The following is a 27,650-nucleotide window of genomic DNA, read 5'->3' as shown; positions in this document are numbered from 1 at the left end:
GATGGGTTTGACTAGTATTTTAACCATGCAGTAGCTTAAATGCCAAATTCTTTCCCATCTTTTCTTTCAGAGCTCCTTCTTTCAGGGCTCAGAGCTGTTGCTCTTTATGGCCCATAGTCTGGACAAGGAGACACAGGAAACAAAGGACTTGTAGTGAACAAAGCAGCAGACTGGCACTGTGTTTACTGATTGTACATGCAGAGCAGGTTTCCCATTGTGGGACATGAGCCTTAGAGACTCGTGGATTGCAAGGACAGTGAATCCTTCCACCCCTTCCTCACCTGGGTGAGGGGAGCCGTGCCAGCTGCAGTCACCTCCCCTGGCACTTCGTGTTACCCCTCTCCAAGGCATGCTGCATATCACGGGCTCTTTCCTGACTTTATTCTCACCAAGGCTGTATTCAAAGCATGCTTCTTGTAACACACTGATGGTGATGTTACCTCGCAGAGGGATGCTACTCACATCAGATTTGTTTTTTATCTGGTAAAATTTTCAGCTTTGAAGAATGCATGGAAAATAGACACTGCGCACTTCTTGAGCTGGCCACTCGCTCTTTCGCTAGTAAAAGCTTGCGTTTTGGTGTGCATGCCCTGACTTGAAGCCAAGTACCTGTTTTGAGTACAGCCTTGCCTTTTCTCACTGAGTTGTGCGTGCTGGTAACCTACCTTCACCATTACCTCTGCTGTCCTGTAACCCAGCTGACACGTGGTTAAGCTGGAATCTAATAAAGCTTTCCCTGTCTTCCTCGTCTCTGTTTGAACTTGAATTTCTGCAATCCTAACGCAGTCCCATCATGCAGTGCCCCATAAATAATAATTATTTTAGAGGCTGGATAATTCGGCAACCTATTTGATGCCTTTGGTTAGTGTTGAGCACGTATTGTGATTTAACGATTAGCAGATGGTTGTAGGTTCTCCTCGCCTCTGTGGGTGCTTATTTCCCTCCTGGCAGTTGGATGTGATTCTGGGGAGGAACACTGAATAGCAAGTTACCTCAAGGAGTTTGGGTTCGTGTCTTGTCAGCTGGGTAAATCTGTCTTGCTTTATGGAGATACAGGAGGGGGACTAATGTGTGTAGTTGGTTTCTCTTTAATATGGCAATATTAAACTTTCAACCAGTGTGCGGTGTATCCCTTGCACCACATAAAAGAGAAAAACTCCCTTTGTTTTTAAAAGCACTGCAAAGTCAAACCTAACAGTCTTCTCTCCAAACAAGCAGCTGTAGCATAGCTGACGGGTGGATGTGCAGATTGTGCTTACCAATACCAGTGTACAGTAGCTTGAACAATACTGAAATTCCCTTTCAAGTGAAGGACCTTTCAAGTCAGTGTAATTTCTGAAAGCAGCAGTAAGTAGGTAACATGAAAGCAACTTTTTATCATAGGGAGAGTTTGGGTGCAAGACTGAAACCCTAACGTGTTTTGACTTTGTTATTTGGGTAAGATTGTGTCAGACTGGTTAAACTCAGGACAGGAACTACTAATGGGATATCTCAGAAGCTGGGGAGGGAGGAATGCCAAGCCACTTTGCTGCCTACAGAAAGGTAGAAACGGAGAAATACCTTTTCCTCTTCAGCACAGCCTCAGTGTTTCAGGCAGCCCCTCGGCTTTTGCCTCACAGCTGTTGCTTCACTGAACCAAAGGAGGATGTGAGAAATGCCTCGTGCGCAGTCTTCCCACACTAACAAGGTAACTTCAACAGAGCTCGGGCTTCTGCTGATGCAAATCCTGGTGTAACTCCATTTGTGGTGACACAGGTCTTTGAAAACATCCTCTGCCATTGCAGGAACTGGTAAAGTATGTACGAGCAAAATATTTCTCCCCCAGTGCAATTGTGTCAGCAGCTCCTTAAGCTTACCTGGAGCAGAACACGGAGACTATTTCTTGCCTGACATTTATACAAGTGCAAAAAAAGCAGGACTTTGAAAGGAGATCATAAACTGTCTCCTTATTGATACAAGTCAAAGTGCAATAAACAACTCAAACCATTCTGGAGGGTTTTGCAAAGGTCCAGAGATGTATTTTGGAAAACGAAGTCATTGCATCAAGGGCCTCAAGCATGAGAGGGCTGACTGATGGGGAAGCCTGGTATGAAAAGAAGGTGGAAGCAGCGTGATAGCAGATAAAAGATAGCAGAATAGCCTGGGAGGGACTGAGGACAAACAGTAGCAACCCCAGAAAAGCTAGAGAGGGGCAAGAGCTGAGAAAGGCTATAGAAAGCTTCAGCTGAGGCAGGTTTTTTTTTTTTTTTAGAATTGTTTGCAGCACTGCACAAAGGCAATGCACTCCAGGCTGCAAAACCCCCAGCAAGGTGGGTGGGAATTGGTCAGCCTGGGATGTCAGCAAAGATTTTTGGGAAGTGTTTTCCTTAAATTAAGAGGAGCAAGGGGATTGGGAGGGGGAGAATTGCCTCAAAACAGGTACGAGTGGCTCAGGTTGATGAACCAAACCACTAGCTGGACATTCACATCGACCTCTCTCCCCCAGATAGTTTATTTGAAAGATATTTTGGGAACTATCCTTAGATGCCCGAAAGGCTGTGACCTCTGTGATTGCTCCACATCTGGCTTTGTGGGTTAGAGCTTCCCCAAGACAACCAGAAATGATTGTGGTGCCTGTTCATGCTGGGTCAAACCTGTGTGGTTGTTTATTAATTAATTTTGAGCCAGCAGTGGGTGCAAAGGCCCCTGCCAGCCTGAATTAATTAGCTGCCACTGCTGAGATGGTTTTATCCCTCCCTGTGGGTAGGCACAGTGGATGCTCTGTCCCTGGGCTGCCCTATGGGGTCAGGAAGCCTTCATCCCCCTCTCCTCTGCATTGGTACCAGCGCTCCCAAGCAGGTCTAGAGCTGAGTTCCTCTCCTCTTTGTCTCGCCACAATTGCCTGGATGTGTTTTTGAACCAGCCACGGGGTTACGACTGCTGAGCATAAACACCCTGTGAGTGGCAGCGCCTGGACACTGCGGGAGATTCCCCAGAGTTTTTCCGATGGAGAAGTGATTTATCTCCCCAGGCACGCGTCCCCACGGCTTGTTTTGCAGGCAGGACGCTCTGATTTTGCCTTTGGGAAGATCATGGTAGAGCCTCACCACGTAAGTTTTGGGCTCTTGAGCACCACTGCAGAAATTTAGAGCAAGAAGCTTGCTGTCCAAATTCCGGGGAGTGTTACCATGTGTATTATGGCACCGAAGGCTCCCTTTCCTACCAAATCCCTGCCGCTTTCCCCTGTTGTGGCTCAGTTTCTGCTGGGGCACTGCTGAGATGCTGCTCAAGGTGTTTCTGCACCAGGCTCCTCCCTGCCTCAATTTCCCCTGGCAGGAGCTCACCGGGTCTTCCCGACCCTTCCCGACTCCTCACATGATGCAAGAAGCGTTTCTGCAACGTGGTGAGCAAAACCCCTGCAGCAAACGGCGCAGTTTGTGCATGAAGAAATTCACATCTTTTCCTGAATTTCCACCTTTCTGTAAACTTGCTGGAAAGATGCTCAAGAGGTTTTGAGGTGAAAGCACTTCAGGGCTGCGCCCCCTCAGAGGTGAAGATGCAACAGCCAGGGGTGGTTGACCCCTTCCTGCTTTCCAAGGGGGAGAAGAAAAAGGCTAAATCCCCACCCCCAGAGTTTTTTTTTTATTTTTATTTTTTGGCAGTGGTGATAGGGCTCCCTACAGCTCCCGATTTATTGCCTCTAAGGCCTGTTGCAAGCTCCTTCGCCTTTATAGAAATCAGAAAGCGTTTTGCTTTTGAGGCAGCGTAAAACCAGGCAGCACTCCAGCAAGGCTTGGAGGAGAAAGCAAAAGAAAGGTGCAAGCTGTAAAATGTTAAAAACAAAGGTGCTTCACTGTAGGTTGGCTCCAAGCCCCTGCCTCTGTCCCTGCCCCACGACTCCCCCTGTGCTGCTGCATCGCACTTGTGCCGCCGGCTGTAGCCACGGTGCTTCTAACGGGGCTCCAGCACGCAGCAAGGACAGGATTAAGGGCAGTGGGGAAGCACCCTGGTGTCTGCATGGGATGTGGGCAAGCAGGGCCCTGGGGCAGGTATTTTCAAGCTTTTTCGTAGAAGAGAATGGCTTTTTTGGTGTTGTTTTGGGGACACTGGGCACTCCGTGAGGTCCAGGGGGTGGGAATGCCACCTGCTCCACTCATCCACTGCCCTGATGAGATTTCAGAGCAATTCTCTTAATCACGGGCTGGGAAACTGAACTGCAGCCCTGGCAGGACAGTGAGCAGCATGGAAAACCCCCTTGCAGCAGCATTTGGGCAAACAGCTTGTGCTGAAGGAGGGGGGGAGGAATAACAACAGAAAGGCTTTGACCGGGAAAATGCTTCAGCCAGGGGATGTTGGGGGCTGTGGAAGAGTTTGTTTCTCCCTACGTGGGATTTGGGCTTCAGCTCAGGAGCTGGGTTCCTGGCCTTGAGGGTGGAGGAATCACAGCCTTGTGGAGCAGGGAGAACTGAAATCAGTGCCCGCGTGTGCCGGTCCGATAGATTCAGGGCTCCAGCCCCTAACGGGTGGCTCTGATCAGCCACTGTGTTGGCGGTGGTACCGAAAAGGAGCTTCTGCCAGGCTGTTTTTTTAATCCTTTTAATGAACAGACACATACAGCCCGGCTCCATCCTTTAATTATTCCTACTATTTGATGACAAAAAAAAAAAAACTATTTGCTAATGATGAAATCGGACATTAAAGGCACGGCTCCCCATCTCCAGGTCATTCGCATTTCTCATCCCTCGGTCCGTGCTTTGCCCGCTGTCAGCAGTTCTGCCTTAACGAGCTCGGTGACTGAGGCGGCCAGCACAGAGGAAAGACATCCACGGGCTGGCACTCACTGACGAGCAGGCAGGCGTCTGTCAGGGCGCTCCACCCCGGGACATTGGGAAACCCTCGGGGAGAGTGGCTCCAGCGAGCTGAGTCAGCCCCGGTGATGCATGAGGCCGGGCAGCGGGTTCAAGGCTGGGCAGCACAGAGCAGCCCCTCAGCCCTGGGAACCAGCCATGGAGCGGAGCAGGGAGCCAAAAAGTGCCCAGTGCTAGGGGAGCAGCAAACCAGTGCAGGCCAGTGCTGGCTGGGTTATCTCCCAGTGGTTGCTCCCAGTCGCTCGTCGACGCCTCCAGCTGGCCTTTGGCCATCCCAGGAGTTATTGCTGTGTTTTGGATGGGAAATTTTGACTTGGCGGTGTACAGAGATCCACTGCTGCCTGCGGGTCCTCCGGCTGCATGGAAGCAGGGAAGCACCACCAGCTCTTCTGCTGTGCCCTTCAGGGGGATGCCAGCAAGTGCCTGAGCTCGGTGCAGGGTTGTAGGGAGAGGAGAGCTGGTGGCACATGGCACCCACGTCAGTGAGCACAGAGCAGCTCCAGCATCTTTGTGCTGCCGTCAGCTCTTCTCCATCCTGGGCACGTACCGGGCTGAAATCCCACAGCACAAGGAATGAAGGTGCTGAGTGGGTGAAAAAGTCTTCAAGAGGTAGCTGAAGCTGCACCTGAATGGTGTGGGATGGCCACGCGTGCTCTGCTCCGCTCGGTGCAAAGTGAGGGGAGGCAAAGGAGAAATGACCAGACAGGGACAGAATCACCCAGCGTGGTTTTGTGCCTGGGTTAGCCAGCACAGCACCCCTGGGAGCTTAGCACTGATGGGATTGAAAGCAGGGATTTGGGCGCACGCAAAACTAATGCTGCAGCATCCTGCAATTATCCTTGATAAACTGCCAAAGCAATTAGTGTGAGCTAAAGCACACCTGCAGTGGCCTGTACAGGCTTATCGGGGCATATTTGCTGCCCTACTCAATACAGATGCAAATATTTGGTTACTGAGGAAGCCGTGAACATTGCCACAGTCTCCAAGGCCATCCCATGACGTGTCTCAACCACTCCGGCTGGCGGATGCTCTCCCCAAAGCATCTCTATCTGCATCTGAATCCCTGTCCCCTTAATTCACCCGCAATTCAGGTCGAACCCGGTGCGGAAGATTTGTTTCCAAAATATTTATCTCATCTCCATGCAGAAGGGAAGCACTGGTATCACTGGGATGGAAAACATCCTGGCAGGAACACCGGCTCACCAGCACAGGGCACGATTGGGGTGGGAGGTGATGCAGGGAGCGTGTCCTTCCATCTGGGGCAACAATTTTGGGAAAATCTTGGGCGTGCAGGAGATCACAGAAACGTGCACAGTCAGTGGTGCCCCTTCCACACATCCTTCAGGAATCAGTGTTGGTGAAAAAGGCTGGATGCAACACCACCACTGCCTGCAGACCCCAGAGGTTCAGCAGGGGCCAGATGTGGCAGAGGGGATGGGGATGGGTCCGGTGCTGGAGGCGCTCAGCCCAGCTCTGTCTTCTGCACCAGTGAGCGGTGCTTGGAGGGCAGATTTAGCAAACTTGGAAGAGTCGGAGTGAGCTCCTGGCAGACTTTCCGTGCAGCTGCATTCTTCTTTGCAGTGCTGGCATGTAAAGGAAAACCAAATGTGGCAAATTGAGAGTTTTTTTTACCCCTGAAAAAGGTGTCTGGCCAAGGAACAGAGCTGTAATGGGAGAAGGTGCTGGGTTTCAGCTCAGCTGTTTGCATTTCACATGGTGCTAATGGAATAGGTAGAAAATAGAGTGGGATGAAAAGCTTAGAAAAGGCAAGTTTGGGGAGGAGAGAGCTCCTCAGAAGGCAAGAAGGAGCACGCTGCTGCTTGTGGCAGCTTCTAGCAGCTCTTCTGCATGAGCAATGGTAGCTCCCATCCCAAATATTTTTGGTGTTCAGAGTGCAAGGTGCTCCCCAATGGGGCTTTCCACATGGTCCTGTCTCTTATAACCCCCTTTAGCATTGCTTTTTATTATTATTTTCCAAAGTCTGTGTTATATATGATTATTATGCCCTCAAAGAAGCTGTTTTCTGCAGTCTGCCCCCAGTGGCTGGCAGGGCCATAAGGTACAGCATCCTCTATGTTAAATACCCATCCTGGAAAGATGCCTGTAAAAATTCTGTCAATTCTTATAAAAAAAAAAGCCTGGGTCATGCAAATCACCACTTTATATACCTGGGCTCCGACCAGCAGATGTGGCCGTTAAGGAAAACCCAAAGAAAGCAGAGACCTGGGATGATGCCATGGGAACAGCAGCCACTGAGTTTTTCGGGGGTAATGCGCAGCCGCTGGGTTTTTGCATGATACAGAAAGCCCTGGGCAAGGATGTTCCCAGGCACCAGGGCTCAGCTGACAAATCCCTTGTGTTGGTGTCTTCCAGGCTAATGAAGCACCGAAAAAATGAGTACAGGACCACTAAGCAGATGCACAAAGCAGCCCTGAAATAGTTGCTGAGGTTTGCATGCAAAGGACGCCACCATGCATTAAAACATTGGGGCATTGGCTGTGAATCTGCTCCCGAGCCCCTTAGCACTGAGCCAGCAATCCCAGGCGCTGATGTGAGTGGGCTCTGTAGGTGTTGTCCCACCAGATGTGGCTGCAGAGGTGCGGGCAGGTGCCAGCTCCAGCCCAACCTTGGGTACCACACTGCTCCCCCAGCGCCATGAGCCTTTCGCCTGCACCAAGGGAATGTAAAAAACAGGCCTCTGCAGGTGCAAGATGATGACAAATCCAGCCCACTTCTCCCAGCCCAATGTCTCCCCCCCCCCCCAGCCCACTTCAGGCTGAAGCAAATGTTGCCTTTGTGCTGAGAATGAAAATAAGTGGGGAGCATCATTCTTAGCACGGCTAGCTGCAGTCACCACGATTTAATGGGTGCTGCCATGGGATGGTTTCTGTGTTCAGAAGTTGCACCATTTCCCAACACTTTTCCTACCTTTCCAAATAGGAAGACACCAATCACTGCTCCAGTATCCCATGCTCTCAGCTTTTGACATGGCACCAGACCACAGGTGAGCAACGCTTCACGGAACAAAGCATTCCCTTTCCCCGAAGAGCCCTAATCCTTGTTAATTGTTGCTGGTGTCATTGATTTGGGGTGGTGGGGAAATCCGTGTGTCCTTGGGAGGGGCTGCTGAGGGATGCCAGAGGCTCACTCACCGCAATGGCTGCTGGCAGTGACCTTACCCCAGGTGTGGTGCAAAGCCAATTAGGCTTGGTGGAGGGGCTTGTTGATTAGCGAGCTTTGGTAGTGACTTCCCATCTGAACTCACTCTCTGAGGTTTTCCTGCTTCCTTAAGGAAAGAAAAAATAAATTAAAATTGTGCGTTGTTCAGCACGGCAGAGGGTGTGGTGCAGCACCAAAGGATGCTCAAGGCAACGCAAGGGGTGACCACTAAATTCTGGAGGATTACCCAGATCTGGGGTAAACGGCCAAATCTGTTCTTGCTGGACTGCTGCTCCTAACAGTAACCTCAGTATCTGCACCTGAGGAATTTCTTGCCATTAATAAGGTGTCGTGGCAAAACCCACAGAGTGATGCAAGCTACAGGTGCATTGCCCTGGGCTCCCCAGCCGCACAGCCCTAGGACCCGCTTCAGTCCTGGGAAAGCCCTGGGGCCTGGGTCACCCAGCCCAGGCCAGGGCCTGTCCTCGGAGCCCTGCCCAGCGCCGGTGCCATCGCAGCTCCACGTGGATGGTGAGACGGCTGCTCCTTGTTGGTGAGTGCCACCAGCACGGGTGGCAGCCGGGCACTGCGCACTCAGCAGGATCACCTTGGGTGTTTCTTTGAGTCACCTCGGTAACAGCAAGCCTCCACCTTGGCACATTCATTTTTTCCAGGTGGTGCAGGCAAACACGGGAGGTGCACCCACAGGATGCTGGGGAACAATGGGAAAGGCACCGCGCTGTGACCTGAGAGCCCTCCAACACCTGCAAGGGTTGATTTTGCAAGGCTTGCTGTGAGAGCTCCTGAAAGCATTGCCTTTTATTCCAAAAGCCATCCCCCATTTACACCATACAGGAGGAGATCTCCACTGATCTTTGAGCTTGGTGCTGCTGCTCGGCTGGGTGCCTCTTGGACACGCCGCAGCAATCGCGCAATTCAATTAAACCATCGCGTTGATTGCTGAGCGGCCCAGAGGTCCAGGAGCGGTAAGCGGGAAACGCTTATTTAATAACTTAATTACCAGATTGTAACAACGCTTCAAAGGTTCCGATGGTGGCTGACAACCTCATCCCTCGTGCCTTCAGCCCACCACCAGCCAGCTCCCCTCAGCCCGGGGCAGGGCTGCGAAGGTGTGGATGGAGGGCACCGCGAGGGCTGGCCCTGGGGTGTCACAGCATCACAGAATCATCTAGGTTGGAAGAGACCTCCAAGATCACCCAGTCCAACCTCTGAGCTAACACTAACCAGTCCTCCACTAAACCATATCACCGAGCTCTACATCTAAACATCTTTTAAAGACCTCCAGGGATGGTGACTCCACCACTTCCCTGGGCAGCCCATCCCAATGCCCAACAACCCTTTTGGTAAAGAAGTTCTTCCCAATATCCAACCCAAACCTCCCATGGTGTAACTTTAGCCCATAGCCCCTCATCCTGTAACCAGACACATGGGAGCACAGCCCAGTGCCGCCTCCCTCCAGCCTCCTTTAAGGTCCCTATAGAGAGCGATAAGGTCCCCCCCGAGCCTCCTTATCTCCAGGAGAACACCCCCAGCCCCCCCACCAGCCTCGCTGCCCTTCGTGCTCCCTACACCCGACCGAGCTGGGCCGGGGATGGGAGAGGAGGGGACGGGAGGGGAGGGGAGGGGAGGAGCGGCCGCGGCGCTTCCCGCAGCCCCCGGGGGCGCGGCCGGGCGGAGCCGCTGCCGGTCCCTCCCCGCGCCGCCCGCCGCTGGGTGCCGGTACCGCGGCGGTGGCTGCGGCAGTGGCGGCGGCAGCCGCAAGGAGCGCGAGGCGGCGGCGCCCCATCCTCCTCCTCCTCCTCCTCATCCTCTTCTTCCTCCCGCTGCCGGCCTCGCTCTCCCCGCCATGAACTCGCTGCTTTTTGGGGAGATGGCCCGAGCCTTCGCTCCCGGCGCGGCGGCGGCCGGCGGGGCTGCGCCCTGCCCGCTGGGCCCCGGCCCCGGCGGTGGCGGCGGCGGCTCCGGAGGGCCCCCGGGGGTATCGGGCGGCCCGCCGGTGACGGCGGCGCTGCGGAACGACCTGGGCTCCAACATCCACCTGCTGAAAGGGCTGAACGTGCGGTTCCGCTGCTTCCTGGCCAAGGTGCACGAGCTGGAGCGGCGCAACCGGCTGCTGGAGAAGCAGCTGGCGGCCCAGCAGAGCGAGCGCGACCGCCGCCTGCGCTACAAGACCTTCTCCCGCGATCAGGCCGTGCAAACCGACGGCGGCCTCCCCTTGGCCGGTACGGGGCTGGCGGGGGGCCCCGGAGCCGGTCCGGCCCCGCCGCATTACGGCCGCCTGCCCGGGACCATCTGGAGCTACACCCAGGTGCGGCGAACCGGCGGCGGGGGGCTGGAGACGGTGCAGGGCCCCGGCGTCTCCTGGATCCACCCGGACGGCGTGGGCGTGCAGATCGACACCATCACCCCCGAGATCCGGGCGCTCTACAACGTGCTGGCCAAAGTCAAGCGGGAGAGGGACGAGTACAAGAGAAAGTGAGCCCCGGGGGAACGGGGTTTGGGTCTGGGGGGGACGGGGATGGGGCCTGAAGGGACAAGGTTTGGGTCTGGGGGGGTCCTCCCGGGGTCCCGGCGCTTGGCTCGACCCCCTCTCCATCCATCTCGCCTCCTCTTTTTGGAGGAGGGCAATAAGGCGCTGTTAGCAGCGCATCGCTGAGGTTCCTCCTAAATTTAGCCGGTCTCCGTTTTCCGGACTGATCAGTAGTCGGTTTTGTCCGCCAGCTCTCCGAAATTAGCTCAGTGCTGCAATATTTGGGCTGCGAATGCTGCAGGGGAGGGTTTGTGCGGAAAGATGTTGCTCGGAATTGGTCAAAACGGCAACAAAAGCCCCCCACGACAGCCATTGTAAGCCCTGGTAATCCCGAGGTTTCCTCTAGCCTGTTGGGAAGCCCTGGGATTTCAGATGGTGCTTTTCCTGGTGGCTGAGAGCATTCCCTTTGCTTTGCTGTATTTGCCTGCTTGATGTATCTGTGGCAGAGATGGAGGCCAGGAAAAAAAAAAAAAAGGTAGTTGGGATTCTGCAGGGAAATTCCTGCATTGTCTGCGAGCTACCTGTCCCTTGGGACTAACGTGAATGCTCCCGTTTTGGGGTTTTGTCATTTTTAGGCTTAAAATGTGTTGTCTCGCTTGTGTTTTTCCTGCAGAATAAATTTAATCCTTTTCTATTTTTCCTTTCCTGGAGGCAGCCAGCATTTCTTGGCTGTGTGGCCTGTGAAGCATGCCTGAATTTCTTCCGTCCAGGGTAACAGAGCTGCAGTGTGCTCTCTGCATACTTCAGCTTTTATAACAGAGCTATCCCTGTGAATTAGCTTAGTTTAGAGAAGCTTTATAGGCAGGAATATTCTGTTCAAGTAATAATTTTGTGTTCACCAGCAAAGTCCAATTTCTTCAGGCTGCTGTGCCTTCATTTCTAAGCTTTTGTGCTTCATGGCTGCAGCACCCTCTGCATCTGGGTGGAAAGCAGTTGGCCTCTTTTTGGTGTAGAGCAGTAGATGCTGTCACACTGTGGGGTTGTTTGTTTTTATGGTTGGCACCACGGAGATGGGAGCCGTGGAGCTGAGAGGAAGTGGTGCTTGGTGGTGGCTTGTGTAAGGAAGGTATGTGTCGGGTGTGGGCTGCGTCACCAAAAGCTGGGGACACTTCTTCTTTTTAATGGCTGCGTGATTTTTGTGGGTTTTTCCTTACCAAAGAGAATGGGAACTTACTAATGGGTCATTTAAGTTGAGTTTTGCTGCTGGTACGTAGTTGGTGCTGTCTGGTGTGCATTCACTTGCTTGTGTTCAGCAAATATTCTCTTCATTCAGGTCTAACTCTTTGTGTGATCAAAGTTATTGCATACTCCAAATAAATTTAATGGAGTGAAGGGGGCCTCTGTAGGCAATCACAAACCTTATTCTTGCCACCCTTCCTGCTTTCACAACAGGTTTTTCTCCTAATGCTTGAGAATAAAATTTGGTTAATACACACTAGCATGCATCACACTAGAATTATGTTTGCAGTCTGTCTTTTGCGTTCCTGCTATAAGTGGAGTGATTATTACCCTCTTCTGTGACCTTCACTAAACAGATGGGCACCACACCTTACACTCTTTTGGGGTGGATTGGTTTTCTCATTGGTGGCCTTGAGCATGCTTTGGCATGCTTATGAGGTAGTATCATGTTGTTTTTGTTTTAATTCTTGCAGACGGAGTAGATTAGTCCATTTGATTACATTACCCTGAGCTAATGTGGCATTGCAGTGTTTGTCAGCAGTCCTGGAAAGACTGGACAAGTATTTTCATGTTTTTTTTTTTTTTTTTTTTTTTTATAGGCAACAGGTTCTTTGTCATGACACGTGTATGCATATGTACATGTATATAAATACATGCTCTGTGTTTCCATTATCTTGCCGGGAATCCTTTTATGTTCAAGTTTTGTTTAGGGAAATGTTCTCCAAGTGGAATATTAGTCTCTTGCCTGTGTCCTGATGATGTTGTGAGGGCCTATGTAGAGCTAAGTGCATGCACGAGTTTCTAATGTGGATTTGTGATCTTGCAAAGCTGTGCGAGCGTTTGAAAAGCCGGACAGGGAGATGCACAGCCCCTTGGCCTTGTGGACAGGGGTCTTTTGAAGTGGTGCTGCTCCAGGTATCTTCTTGCTGGAAATACCACGTTTGCTGGGCCTGTTGGAATGCTTTTATTCACTGCTGGTGTTGTCTCTCCCCACATAACAATTTTGACTCCAGAACCAGCAGAAGGAGGCAGCCTCCTTTGAAGCAACAAGGCCTTATGACCTGACCAGTAAGACACCACTATGATGTGCAATAACACTTAAGCAGATGTTACCTTTTTTTCCTAGAACAATGGAAGCTTTTTCTCCCTTTCCAAGCTGACCACTTGATTTAGGAGGGCACAGCTAGGAAAACCTCCTTATTTAAACTATTTTCTTACCAGGAAAACACGGGGTGGATGGCTGTGTTCCTGTCAGTGAACCCTGCTCAAGTGAATACTTCTCTTCAAGAACGTATGCTTGTATGTGATGTCTGTTGTTGAAGACACAAACTCATTATAGCATACTAGTGTATTGAAAAATGCAATGTTTGAATTCAGAGTTGAGACAATTGCTTTTCGTTTCTTGTGTTTTAAAGGTAACACTACTGCTACTCCTAAAAATAATAGCTGAAATTATTTAAGATGTTCTTTCCGATGAAATTCTCTGTGCAATTTTTTGTCATTACAGATAAATTTTCTGGGATAATATGTTCAACTCCTTTATTGTGTCCCCCCAGATCATTTTTTTTTTGGACACTGTAATGCAAGAGACTATTTGGGAGTTCTGAGCTATATATATTTAAAAAAAAATACTAGAGCGTATAGTCAACAGAGCACTTAGGTCATCTTTTACCCATGTTTTGTTTATACCTGACCTACAAATGAGAAAATGTTCCCCCTAGAAGCCTAGCAGATATTTCAGACCAAAATTAGCAAGTTGCCTTAATCTTACAATTATTTTTTTTTAGTAACGATCATGATTTTACAGGGTGCATTATGACTTCAGCTGTTGGAGTTTACAGTTGGAGGAGACCTATAGGAGAACTGAACCTAAAATTCCCCACCTTAACTTATGCTAGCATTTAACAGACCTTCTGGCAATAGATCTGGTTCCAAATCCTTTGTAACTTTTTGTTGTTGTTGTTTTGTTATTACCCTTTTAGTGGTAATGGTAACCGTGTCCACTTTCTTTGTAGTCAAACTAATGTGATGGAAAATTCTTCTTCCAGTCTTTCAGGGTCTTGAAATGTAGGTAAAAGTCAGATCTTTGTCATAAGCTGAAATACACACAAATGTGTTTCTAGACAGCAAAAAAAACTGAAACCAGCTGTCTTGCTTCATCCCCTTTGAGCTGAAATCAAACAATCATGGGGTTTTTAAATGACCAGTGTTTGAATTTGGGATCTATCCTGCCCTCCCTCTATGGGTAAGTAGGGTGGGATAAGCAGGTTTAACTGTGTGCATGTGACTGTGCCACTGCCCGAAAGGGATTTGGGGTTACCGTGATCTTTTTAGTTTATTTGTACTAAAAAAAAGGTGCTGGGATGTGAAAGTGGAGCAGGCTGTCACCGTGTAACTGCCTTCCCCAGGCAGCTGGGGCCCTTGGCAGCTGTACTGAGGGGTGATGGCCTGTGGTGCTATTGCAGACTGCATCCAGATGTTAAATCTACTTGCTTATTGGGGAGGGGGGAGCAAATGAGTCCCCCCTCCCAATTAGCCACGTTACATTGCTGTTTGAGGCTGAAGCATCACCAGCCAGTCTGGTGAAGGCGGGACGCCCAAGTGCACACATCTGGCAGATGTGGCGCAGTGATGCTGGGCACGGTGCATGCCCCTGGCGAGGGGCAGCCGGACCCTTGTGCTCCTGGGAGGCAGCCAGCCGCCAGCTTCCAGAGATCTACTTTAAGACCTAAGTGCGTCGCTGTGTGTTATGACAGGCAAAATGCTGCTGTGTGGCCAGCCAGTCTGCTGACTTGGTGAAAACCTGCTGCAGTCATTCCCTGCTCTCCATCTTCTTTCTCTCTCTTTTTTTTTTTTCTCCTTCCTTCTAAATGCAAGAAGGCTGCTGATCTGTCTGTAGCGATCTTTGCTCCGAATGCTTGAATAGATTTGTATATTATGGTTTCAAAATTGTTCTTAATTGGTACAGATATTGCATTGGCCAGATGTTAGTCGTCTTTTCCAGCAGAGACTTAACTGTTACTAAGAGTTGAACTGGAAATAATTGTTTTACCTCAGGATGGTATTTCATTTGGAAGATTAATAAAGTCCACTTGAAAAAGAGATTATCTTAAATTTGCTGCAGCTGGAAAGGACAAAGATTATCATTGTCAAAGGCAACGCGCGTCAAAACTAACTGGATCTCATTTTTTAAAGAAGGGAACTTAATAAAAACGTGCTTAAGATAAACCCTGGAGGAATGTCTGAAAACTTTTAAAGCTAAAATATCAGTGGTAACAAGATGCAAATGTTACGCATAGACCCAATAAAAAACAAATAATTTTTTTTATCCCTATAGAAGAATGTAATCAGCATTCTAGACTTCTGTCCACGTTTCAATTGGTTACAGAGCTGGTAATACCACATTCTCTGTGTAAAGCCAGATATATGTATTAAATTCTGCTATTTATACTTTCCCTTTTATATTTTAAAGGGGCTAGTTAGGTTTTGCTGTGGCTTTCCACTAAAATTGTTTCGTATTCCTTACCAGTTCCAGTACAGACTTGCAGCCTGGTATTAGAGATTTTTGGAAACCCCTTACAAGATGTGAAGTTTGATGTTAAGTGCTTGCTCCCGGGAAACCTGATATTTGGCCTTAAAAAGATATTTTTACTTGCACTGGAAGGGCATGAGTTTTCTGCGTGAAGGATGGATAAAACTCGCTGACGTGATGAAAAACTTGGCCTTTTAGCAAAAAATATACATCCCTTATCAAAGTTAGTTGGAAAGTTGTACTGTTTGGAGCTGTGCAAATCAATCACTTTACGAATAACGTTTGCTGTCAGACATGTTTGTCCTTAAACTGTGCTATTGCTGTTTCTAATATGCTGTTGCAGAAACATGCCTTATCCGATGATATGTGAATATCTGGAGCGCTCTAATAAATCTTAGTGTTTTGTTTTTTGTTTTTTGTTTTTTTTTTTTTTTTTTTTTTTCCATTGGTGTAACTAGAAACTGGGGTTCCCGGGCTGTAGTACTGTAGGAGAAGTTCCAGGAGGAGAGGCATTTTTTCCTTTTGTTCTGCTTTCCAACAGTGCCCCATGGACCCGGGTGGGCTTGAGGCAGTGTTCTGTTAAATACTTCAGTAGCTGCGTGCGTGTGTGCGTGCATGTGCGCCTTACTGAACTGGCTCGAAAGGAGAGCAGCCAGAGAGGGCTGAGATGCTAGGATTGATTTGAAATGGTGTTAGCTATTTACTCTGAACTTTATCTTTGTCTAACTCCGATTTCTGATTAAAATAATGAATTTGCAAATGAGCTAGATTGGATGTGGTGGGGGGAAAAATCTCCACGTTATGTTGTGGTTAGAGTTTCAGAGAAACTTGGGCCAGGATCTGTGCCCTGCTCTTCAAAGAACAGCTTCCCCTGTTGAAAGAGAACCACAAGACTTGCTGTGTGCATTTTGAATTTACCTTTTGATTCCTCTGGTGACTCACACTGGGAAGCCTCGGACTTTGTGAAGAGAAAAAAGACTTTCAAAGCAGAGCTTGAGAATTGCGTAGGTCTGTGGGAGGGGAGCAAAACCCCCCAAATACCTCTGATCTCAAACCCAAATAATCTCTAAAGACCCTTGCAATTTAGGGGTGAGGCAAAAACAAATGTAAAAACAAGTTATTTCTGGCTTCATCGTGGGTAATCATAGCCTTTCATTGCAGTGATGCAGCCTGGGTGCTGGGCTTGTAGCTAAAGAAAGCGCGGAAGCCATGTACAGCTCAACAGCTGCTTTTTTGTGGTTAGGGTTATGTGGTGATGCTCTGCCAGGTCTTAGGCCGGCTTCCTGCATTTTCTTTTGTGACTAAATATTTTTTAGTTTGCTGAAAGTATGCACGGGATGTTGTTCTTTGTGAGCTCTTTATGGTTTAAGTCTCCAACTTAAAGTTTAAGCGCAACTGTTTAGCTTGTGTTTGTACAAGAAAGAAGAGATTTTATGGTTTGGCCTTCAAAAATAAAGGTCCAGACGCAACAGTATGCATATGTACACTGCTTAGTTTAACTGAGGCTCTTCTGCAGCCTTGTGACCAGCCCATAGTAAAAGATTATCTTGTTTCCAGAGCCCTGAACTGATTTGTGGTAAGAAACAGAATGAGATGCTTCATAAACAAGGTGCAAGAAAACTGTATGGCAAGGCTGTGCTTTGAAAGCCATTGTCCAACTGTGCTCTGCTCTGCCCCACAATACGCCTGGCTTCTCTAGGGTATTATTCTCTTTTCTGCATTTCACTCTCTCCAGGTATGTTTTGTGTGAGTGTCCTTGGGCTGGCGTTATCCTCAGGTTTCCATGCCTCCCACCCTTGCAACAGAAGTGAAGGAGTGTGACTCCATTTTATGTTCAGAATAGGTGGGTGGAAAGTAAGTGTTGTGCTGGCTTGGATCCACTGATAAATTACAGAGTTTCAAAAATATTGTTAAAACGTCTCTGTTTGGGGTTTGAGATTAACAAAAGTAACTAATGACCTCAAGGTGCTCACGCTTGCTGATTAAGTCACTTAGGAGGGTGGCATTTGGTGTCAAAGCAAAATAAATAAATCAAGTGTATGGCATTCCATAATCTCTGGCTGTCACCTAGTCTAGAGGTGCATCCTTACTGTATCTCTCTGCTTCAATGTAGGTGTGGAAGAAGATTGGGCTAGGACTGGTGCCTGCTAATGTGTTGCCTGTCTTGTGCACATCGTGCTAGATGTTTGTGGAAATGTTGTTGGCAATTCAGTGACCTCTTCTAGAACTGTCACAGTGTCAACTTTTACCATGGGTGGATTAACAAGGTGCTTGGTTTCAAGTGACTTTTAAAAAATAAATAATTTAGCATTTGTTTAAAATACTTAAAAATGTGTGAGAGTCTCTCTCTCCTGCTTTGCTTGCTGTGAGCAGTGTTGATCATTGTATGCAAAATGACATCAGTTTGGCCTTTGGATCTACATGAATAACGAGGCCATTCAGTGAGCCCTGAGAGAAGGGCTCCCTGTGCCCACTAACAATGCAGCCCCTCGTTAACAGCACGCAGCATGATCTGCCCAAAGCTGGATTGTGGATGATGCGTTCCTTCAGCCTTACATCTGCACGTGACATGGTATTTACTGAGCTCCATTTGGAAGCGTTCTGCTGGACTCGATGTATCCCCCCAGACAGTATTAATTTGAATCCCCTTCCAAGTAGGTCTTGGGACTGAAACCAGTCACGTCTGTCAGGGCTGACAATTCTATTTCAAAGCTTTTGGCTTCAAAAATGAGCCCACTGCTACTTCTCAGAGCTTGATCTCACTCAAGTAATGTTCAGTTCATCCTTTTTTGGCTTTTTCTATCTGGAAACTACCAATGTGCTGCGTTGCGTCGGAGAAGGATTTTAGGTGTGTGTGTGATCTAAAGGAGGGCTTGCCTTGCTGTTATTTGGACTGGGGTTCTGAGCCTAATCTTCAATCTGCTAATTTCAGCTGGTATATTCTGAATTTGCCTTGAAATACAGATGAAAGCAAATCTTGGCATTACAGATCAAATTCCACAGAACTTCATGAATCTCTTGACAAGCCAGATGTTTTGATTTTTTCCAGTCTTAAATGCTTTTACAGATCTAAATCAAAGCCACAAAGCCCTTGTTAAAAAAGTACACTTCAGATTAAATTCTACGTTGTAAAATGCCAGCTACCAGTACCCAGGTGTGCTGTAGCTTTACAGACTCCTTTTTGTTTACTTTTGCATGTAAATCTATGGCTTTTTGTACGTGTAAGTAGAGATTAACGTTGGTTGAAAGATGTGACAGCTTGCATACCTTGTACTAAGGAGAGAAAAGCCAGGGAGGAATTAACTTGGTCTTCTTCATGTGAGCTAGCAAACATAGTAATTTACAGTGGCTCATTAAACACAGAGAAGAGAGATGTAGAAGGAAGTGATAATAATAGGACTGGATCTCTCTTTACCCCTAAATACAGTAGTAGATGCATTGAGTCCATCCAGTGATTGATGCTGGAATTAGAAAGATCAAAAGGATCTTGGCTTAGTATTTACTCCAAATCAATGGTTTCAGCAGAAAAAAAATATTTCTGTTGCTAGACTCTTACAGATAAAACTTGTCTGTATGTCAGGGGAATGGGGGGAAACAGAGTTGTGTTTCTTCTTAATGAAGCCTAATCTGATACAGGGAACAGAATTTAAATTTAGCAGGCCTGTGTCTGTTCATAGAAGTCAAGCCTTGGTAAGTCAAACCTAGTTAACAAAAAAAAAACAACAAAGTATTGGTGTAATTCCATAGAATGGCATGGGTGCATTAATATTGAATTGTAATGGGAACATTGGAAGAGTTCTAAAAACTACTGTCACTAAAACTGCCCCAAGAGAACTTCTCCTGTGCAGGTATAAGAATATCTGTGTTGGTATCTCTGTTATAACTTTTGCAGTAAAGCATTGGTAATATGATGAAACAGCGGGCATCCTGGATTCTGTTCCTAACTTTTCTACCAATTTTTTTCCAAGTGACTATACCAGAATCACCTGGCCTTTGACTATTTCTCTCACCCACATAATTTTGAAACCCCGCTGTTTTTCTTTCTTAAAAAGAAAGGGAGAAAAAGGAGTGTAAAACACTTGAACTCTTTAATTCACAAGAAAATGTTTTTCCACTAATCTGTATTCTTAACCAGAGTGTGGAAGTGCTGGTTGTCAGTGGGAGATCAACTTTTCTTGTTAAAAGGGACAAAGTGACCCTGGGAACGAAGCCCCACTTGCAGAGATGCTGTACAGAATTCAAGAACTGCTGTGGGACTTAAGTAAGTTCATTTTGTGATAATTGTCCTTGAAGGACATCAAGCTCTTGGATGCAGCCTGTGATGAATCTGCAAATAAACCCCTTTTCTTTTAGAGCTTCTCTTCCCCTCCTGGGTATTAGATCCTCCTATCCGCTTGTATGCAACACGGTCAGGCTCTTCCCTGCTAAGTTTCATTGACTGTAAGGAATTTGCCATCTCCTTTACTGACCGTTCATGTGGGAGACATTAGGAGCCGTACGGCCACGTGAAGGCAGGCCATGCTGCTACTGGTGCTGTGGGCTAGGCCGTGCACTGGACCGGACTCACTTTGTTGCACTGTGATAAGCAGCATCCTGTCTGCAAATACATGGGCTTCCCCTTTCACCTCCTGTGTTCAGTGAGGCATTAATTAGTGTTTGAACCCTCCACTGAAATCCACGGCAAGACACAATGTGAGGCCCTTGTATGGAGATCAGTGTGTCGTGCTGTGCTGCCGTGGCTTTCCTGTTGAGTCGCCTTTGGTCTCAATGGGGTCTGGTCCGTGACTCAGCTGCTCTGCTGGGATTCCCAGGCAGCGAGGTCAGCCCGTGTCACACCACTGCCTTGGCTGACCTTCTGCTCTGGAGTTTGTGCTGGAGCTCTCCTGAAGCCCTTCTTCTCTTCCTCTCCCTGCACACTGCATGCTGTTTGCATCCCGCTAATTTTTGGTGACTGGAGATTTTGTACAGGTAACGTAAGCGCTGCTGTGCTCGGCATCATCTATACAAAGCTGCTGGCAGGGCTGCTTGCTTGTTTCTATCAGCAGAACACACTGCAGGCTTGGCTGGTGGTGCCTTTGCCTATTTTGTTATTTATTTTCAACTGTTAGAGCTTCCCTTTCATTAGTAGGGTCAGCCTTGAGATTTGTTTGACCACTAAAAGATTGTCTGGGGCCTCCAACTCATAGTGTTTCAGACTGCCTTCCTTAGAATTGGATCTAATTTCTGAAAACGTAGCACTGTTCCTCCTTTTTTTTTTTTTTTTTTTTCACTGTTCATCTCTGAATTAAGTACCGAACAGTTATGTCACTGGGAGTTTATGTAACAGCAAAAACAACTGTTGTGTGTGTGTGAATTTAAGACTGTTCTGCCTTTCTACAGATATTTAGAAATGCCTAAGCTTGAATTTTATATCCTCCTAGCTGTCATCTTTATTAGTTTGCTTCCATTTAAATGGCAGAGTACTGTGGTTTAATGGTACTTCTCTAAAGACCAGTCACTGTAATTAGCTAGGAATACTAAACTGTATTAATCTGCCCATTGTACTAGAGTGATTAAAGCAACTTAAACAGACTAAGCACTCTCACATTTCTCGGAGCATTGTGTAAGGAGTACAAAATATTTCTTCCAGTGTCACAGGAGTCTTTGAAGAGCTGTTTATTTCCTACCTTTTGTTGTTACTTGCCTTATTAGAATCCTGACGTTACATGTAAAGGCTTTACTTAAATGTATTTATCTTTTCAAAGATAATCCAACTCTTAAAATATAGGTAAGTTAAAACTGGATACATAGGACCACAGTTTTGAGACTTTGCTGCATCCTAGCTATGTATCTCAGCTGCCTTCCTGTTTCCTGAAAGTGGTAAGCATGATCTCATTTTATAAAACAGCTTCCTTGATCTTTTTTTAGGTTCAATGAAGGCCTTCAGTGCTGGGGCAGAGATTAAGAGTTCTTGCTCTTGGTTTTGAGGCTGTTTCTTAAAGGAGTTGGAGGGAGAGAAAGGGCAGAGAGAGGTAAACCTAAAGGAAAGGTAAAGAAAAGGAGGTTTAGCTGCAATGTGCAATTATTCTTGGCATTTCAGGCTGAAAAAATCACAGAAGTGAATGAAAATGTTGTGGTAATACATTCCAGCATGATCTCTGTTTCCGTTCTGCAGAAGAGCAGTGTTTTGTTACTTGGGCTTACTGGGGCGTATGCCCTCCCGAAGCACTCAGGGGTGGTAACAGTGGCATGGCTCCAACAGATACTTGTATACATGAATGGACTCAGTAATGCATATAAATATCTGAGGGAAGGGTGTCAAGAGGATGGAGCCAGTCTCTTTTCAGTTGTGTCCAGCGACAGGATGAGAGGCAACGGGCACAAACTGAGGCACAGGAGGTTCTGGCTCAATGTGAGGGGACACTCCTTACTGTGAGGGTGACAGATCACTGCAACAGGTTGCCCAGAGAGGTTGTGGCATCTCCTTCTCCAGATATATTCAAAATACCACCCATGCAAGGTGCTGTAGGTGATCCTGCTCTGTGGGGGGGTCGGACTAAATGATCTTCAGAGGGCCCTTCCAACCCTGCCCATTTTGTGTAGCAGCCTGGCTGTTTGCAGAGAGCACTTGCTCATGAAATTAGCAAGAGTCAACCAAGACCTTTTATGAGAGAAGTTGTTAAAATACTAGTGTTTTGTACTGAGTACAGGCTACATCATAGCAGCTCGCCTTAACTTGTTGTATGTTTAATTGCATAGTTGAGCTCTCAACAGAAGTGGATCGGTGCATCCCCAAAATGGATCATTGGCTTGAATGTCAATCTAGAGAAGATGCAAATATCTGTGGAAAAGGAGGTAGATTTGTTGTGTTAGTAGCTTGCAATAGGTGTTGAAAAAGGTGCTTTTTGTGATCACTTTGTGCAGTGACAGTGATGCATTTGGGCTAGCTGGTGACCTTAGAAGTAAGAGTAGAACAACACATGCTATTTAGTCTGTTGTATTCCTGAAAGCATTCCTTTAGAAAGGCCATTGACTTCAGTGGGATTTCTTTCAGCTGTTCACTGTGGAAATTGTGCAGACACTTTTGGTTTGCTCTGCAGAGTAAGACTTGCCTTCATGGTGGCTTATTGTGAAAATGCCTCTTGAGAAGACACCTGGCTGGATGCGTGCAGTGGAACTCAACTTGGAACCCACGGACCCAACATGAGCATAAAAGTTCCAGTGCCAGAAAATCCCTGCTCCATCTAGAGAGCAAGAGACCCGCAGCGCAGCTGTGTTACTTGAGACATCCAGGGTTTCCACTTAGTAGCAGATTGCCATGAAGTCCTGAGGCAGTACTGAAAAAAAATATTATTCACCCTACATGGGAAAAATTTCCTGTAGTTATAAGCTTGCTAGATTACTGCTTAGAGCTGTGATGTAAGGATCTTCCATGTAGTCATGTGCATCAGCTGAGATAATGTACTATTTTAACTTGGCAGCCTCCAAGAGGACATTCATGAAAGCTTTCATTAGGTGTTTATACAAAATAGAAGGGAAATTCATGCCACAGAAGTTTGCCTGTATTTTCCGACAGCTTAGCAGTAGATCTTATTATGGCTTTAAATCTCTTCTGTAACTACTTGTCTCCTCAGCTGCCAGACTTCTGGCAAGGTGGCTGTGTTTTGCTGAGAGCTCTCAGCAGCAAGAAGGAGGTGGGACATTACAAGTAGAATGTCCTGAACACCATAAAAATACAAATGTATTTTTAAAATGGTGATGGCATATCGGAGTACACTTCTGACATCTTTTCAAAGTCGCTACAAGGCTAGAATTGTACTCTTTTGATACAGTAAGCACTCTTCACCACAAGTAGACTGCAAATGTTTTACTCCGTGTCTTACTTTTTCTTTTCCTACCACCCAAGACCATTCTTTTCATACTAAAATTTTTACCACCTCTTGAAGTGTCTCCTGTTTTCCTGGGGATTTAGAAAACAATCAGAAATAGAGGAAAGAGAACTGAGAACTAGAGGTAACAGGATAGGATAAAATGGTTAGGGAAAGATGAATACAGCTGTCTTGTGGGGAAAAAAGTGTATTGGTCTTGTGCAACTGAGGACTAGAGGGAGAAAACTGAAAATCAGCTCAAGCCTCATGTGCTAGATTTTAGAAGTTGGAAGCTCTTGGCTACAGAAACAAGTCACAGCAAGGTCTGGCATTGTCCTCTCTGCTGGTAATACTTTCACTAACTTGTTACGTTTATTAATGGGTACTTTATATTACTCCTCTAGTGGTGATGTGCTGAACTGGTTAAGGGCTAAGAGTTAGACATGAGTATGCTAGGGAAAAGAGAAACAGAATGGGACCCTCTTGTGTTAAAAACCACAGGACATCAAGATCAGATCACTGGTTAAAAATTTTAGCATGGAGGATAGGAGTTGAAAACCACACTTTCGGTGGCTGGCTGCAGAAAGCCTTTACTTATTGTAAATGTTTGCTTAACACTACTTAACACAACTGTAAACTGCACTCTAATTTTTTTTTCTAAAATACTAATATTAGTCATCTTAAATCTTAGGGAAGGAGCTATTAAAACTACATAGAAGGCCTGGAATAAAGCTGTTGATAATTTATTTTTTTAAGCCAGCATGGCGTCAGACTCTGGGACAGGCATGCCAGTGCCTATCTTCTGCTGTTTGAATATATTTGATTAAATTAAGAGCATTAAGCAATTTTTTAAGTTTCCTTAAACAATGGATGGATTCTTCTGTGATTATAACATGAGTCAGTTATAATAATCCCCTTTCATTGCACAGTTTTGTTCCTGAAACTGAGCACTGAAGTATTCTTGGTAACTCCCTTATAAACATCCTACCTTACAATTTGATGAAGAAACTTTTCTTGCTCTATTCTGTTATGCTATAGCCTGTATTCATTTCAGTAATGATGTGGATGGTGGAGATGAGCTGTCCAAAGGAATCACATGGGTTTTTTGGGACAATGATAATAGCATACTGTATTCCACAGCTGAGAGTCCCCTTTGTCTGCGCAGGGTCTCTAAAAGCTTGTTTTGCCCGACCTTTTCAGTGCAATAGACCGCAGTTCTACAAGTTTTTCACATTAACACTTGCACCAGGCTTTTTCTGTGTGTTGGCTCAAAGAATCTGAGATGCTGAATAGTCTCTGCAGTAATTGCAACGCGATTTAAAGGCATTGGTTAGGCTACTGTTTCCTGCCCTGCTATTGTAGGGTTAGGAAAAAACAACTATTTCAAGATGTTGAACTTCTGCTTCTCATTTGCTCCAAGATGCCTGTCTTTACCTGTGTACATGAGACCTGAAAAATGAAATTTAACACCCCCCCTTGCCACCCTGTAGCAGGGAAGGTAAACATAAAACAGTTACTCAGGAGGAGCACAGGATAATGGGTAGCTTTTTTATTTTTGTAGGAAGTGTAAACATATATATATAAAAGAAACAATCAGTACTTCTTCTGGCTTGTAGTCTCCATTCTGTTTTTTGTCTTTCATTAGAGTTTTATGGCGTCTGTCACTGTATTTTGGAAATACTGTCTTTGAAGAGAATGGTTATTAGTTGGGAATAATGAGTTTACTCAGCTGAATTTCACAGTGAGTTTATTAGTATGCATGTGCCAAAATGTTAGGACCAAGCACCTGAATGTCTGCCATACTAACTACCATAAAATCGTATCTTGTTCATGGGTGGAGTTGTAAAATAAATTTCTGTACATGATCGGTTGTCTTTAATGCATGACGTTTGTAATACTTGTGTTTGTTAGGGATTTCCTTACATGGGAATTCAGCGTTTGATAATTAACTTGTAGCTAGCAGCGGTATACAGTCATGTAATCCTGTGCTTTTCAGATTACCTGTTTCAAAATGAGTCAAAGTAATTACTTTATCTGCAGTTATGACAAGTTTCACAGGAATGCAATGCTCTTGCTGTGGCTGTTTCATAAGCTGTGCTTATGGTTGTCTTCTGCAGGCCTGGGAGCACGCAGAGCTGTTCTGTGGGCTGAGGGTTTGCCACGTGGTGTGGAGAAAGGAGCGTGTAGCTGCATCTTCTAGACCAGCTTGATTGGGTGAAACTGACTGTCACAAGCACAGCTAGGGGCTGAGAGTGAGCCTAGAGCACTAAAAGTGGGCCTAGAGATGGCTTTGGTTTGTGTAGAATTGCATTTCTTTTGGACCTTGGTCTTTCTTCTTTGTTTTATAACTGTGCTCGTCAGTGGTTGCTGGCACAGTGAGTGCTCTTTGGCACTGTGAAACCTCTTGGAGGGAAATAAAAGTAAAAAATAAAATAAAAAAAAAAATAGCAATGTGGGAAGGAGCTGAAACAGCCTTGAGAAGATGATGCTGTCCTCCAATATGGTGAAATCAGGATGTGTCTATCTTCTTAAATTTCCTCTTTATTGCTAATACAAATATATATATATATATATATATAAATATGCACACACATAGAGGAAAAATAAGCGGATATACCTACAAAAGGGGGGAAATGCCTTGCACTTGACTGATACAAGAGGAAGAGAACTGAGAACTTGAGCGTTGTTCCAGAAAGACTGATGCAGTAGCTACCTAGGCTGCAGTAAAATCTTCACAAATATGTCTTTTTTTCCTTTTCTGCCCAGTTGAGCTAAAAAAGAAACCCAATGTGTAGTGCTCTGATTCTTGTCCTTCCAAAAGTGTCTGCGGTACTGATCTATGTCATATTTTGGTATAAATCTGATCAGATGTTTCGTAGATTCACCTAACCATGTTTATTATGCCATGTGTGGGCTGCATCAAATTCCTGGGATCAGAGCTGACTTGTCAAGCAAACTAACAGTCTGTCTGACTTGTACTTTAACACTAAAGTGCTGCTGCAGGTATCCTGGAGGCACGGAGATGTGACCCTGGAAGTCCTGCTCACCAGCGGGTCTGCAGACTCAGTGTAGCCACGGAGTGCCCTGTTGGGGTAGGGAATAGTAGCTACTTACCCTAACGACAGAGAAGCCTGCTGGAAGTCGATATCCTAGCTAATTTAATGGTTCTGCAGCTCACATTTCTGATATGTTTCTGATAGCTGTCAGGCTGTTTAAGGACTGATCTTTGTAGCTGAAAATTTTAAGTTAACCATAAATTTTGTCTTTTGCAGTGGGGAGCAGTTTAGATGTAGGCTTTCAAGTGGTTCGTCTTCTGCATAGTGTGCTTTCCCTCTTGCATCTTCTTACATCTTTGCCTAGTCTGGGGCTATTGGTATTGTTTTTTCTAATTGTTTTGTCCTTACCTTGTGCTCTTGGCTTCTTTTCCTTTTTTATACAGAGGAAATGCTTATGCCCTTGCCCACCCCCTCAGGAAAGCAAGCTCACAAGCTGAGCTTGTAGGCCTTGCATTTTCCTGGATTGTTTTTTTCACAAGGCTCTTTTGTTAGAAACTGAACTGGGCTAGCTTCAGTTACCACAAAGCTTACTGGAAAATGGAAGGCAGGAAGAGTCCCCATGTTCTCATGTTACTGCACAAATCCCTCTCCCCTTCCTGGGGGTCTGTCATACCAGTGAAAAAAATGCATTTCAGCTGTCAAAAACTGCAATAGAGCCACACTGCAGAATTATTCGCTCATGCTTAAGACAAGTATATTTGATCAGGAGTTAATAAACACTGTCAAGTAGATTTTGACAGGGGTGAAAAATGAATTTAAGCTGCTGATGCCAAGTAGAAAACAGCAAGTGCTGATCCTGCCTGGAACCCCTTGCTGCAGACTGTCTGTGCCCACCCCTCTGCGCAAAGTAAATACGGCTCGATCTGTTCTTTGTTGTGTTTGTGCAGGTCGGTGAGGCACAGATCTGTAGAGCTGCTTGCTGCCCTGGCAAACATAAGAGGAGGATACGGAAAGCAGTGTTTAGTTTACCTGATATAACAGTTAACGTATCATGAATTACATCGTAAATCTCGTTCCAAGAGCTTGCAATCTGCTGCTATCTTATCAGCCGGAGCACTTTATGATTTACCAGAAATCTCTTTCTGCAGGCTTCAGGAAATGGTTGTGCGCCTATGGTCAGCACACTGGTTTAAGGTGTGGAGAACTCTAGTGATAAATGTGATTCTAATTATACTCTGATTCTAGCATATGGATACTTCATAAATAAATACTGAATACACAGAGGTCTTTTGTGGTTTTGCTTCATAAAGTGTGAAAGCTGAGTTCCTCCAGAGCAGTTACAATTTCCATGTGCCTGATATGAACTGGGGTAGCAGAACAGCTATGCAGAAATGTAAAGATGCTGTAAGATCACATGGAAAAAAATAAAAATAATTACCTAATCAGGTTCATTCTGGGAGGGTGGACTCCTGGCCATTGTTGATAGGTGTGGTTGGGAACACTTCTCAGAGGCTTAATGTGTTAGTCAATATTTAAAAT

At 46.3% G+C, this 27,650-nt stretch overlaps 1 protein-coding gene across 1 annotated transcript in view; it reads left to right on the top strand.

Moving 5' to 3' along the window:
* Positions 1-9,873: 9,873 nt before the first annotated feature.
* The window catches only part of IFFO2 (intermediate filament family orphan 2), a gene marked incomplete at both ends in the record, with an annotated part of 37,296 nt that continues 19,519 nt past the window's right edge, over positions 9,874-27,650 (top strand). Inside the window, one exon of the mRNA XM_084300357.1 lies at positions 9,874-10,502. Coding sequence (XP_084156483.1) covers positions 9,874-10,502 — 629 coding nt within the window. The remainder of the gene's footprint in view (positions 10,503-27,650) is intronic.

The sequence above is a fragment of the Netta rufina genome, assembly GCF_964035555.1.
Source record: "Netta rufina genome assembly, chromosome: 22".
NCBI lineage: Eukaryota > Metazoa > Chordata > Aves > Anseriformes > Anatidae > Netta > Netta rufina.
The sequence above is the reverse complement of the archived record's forward strand: the minus strand, read 5'-3'. Positions and strand labels throughout refer to the sequence as shown.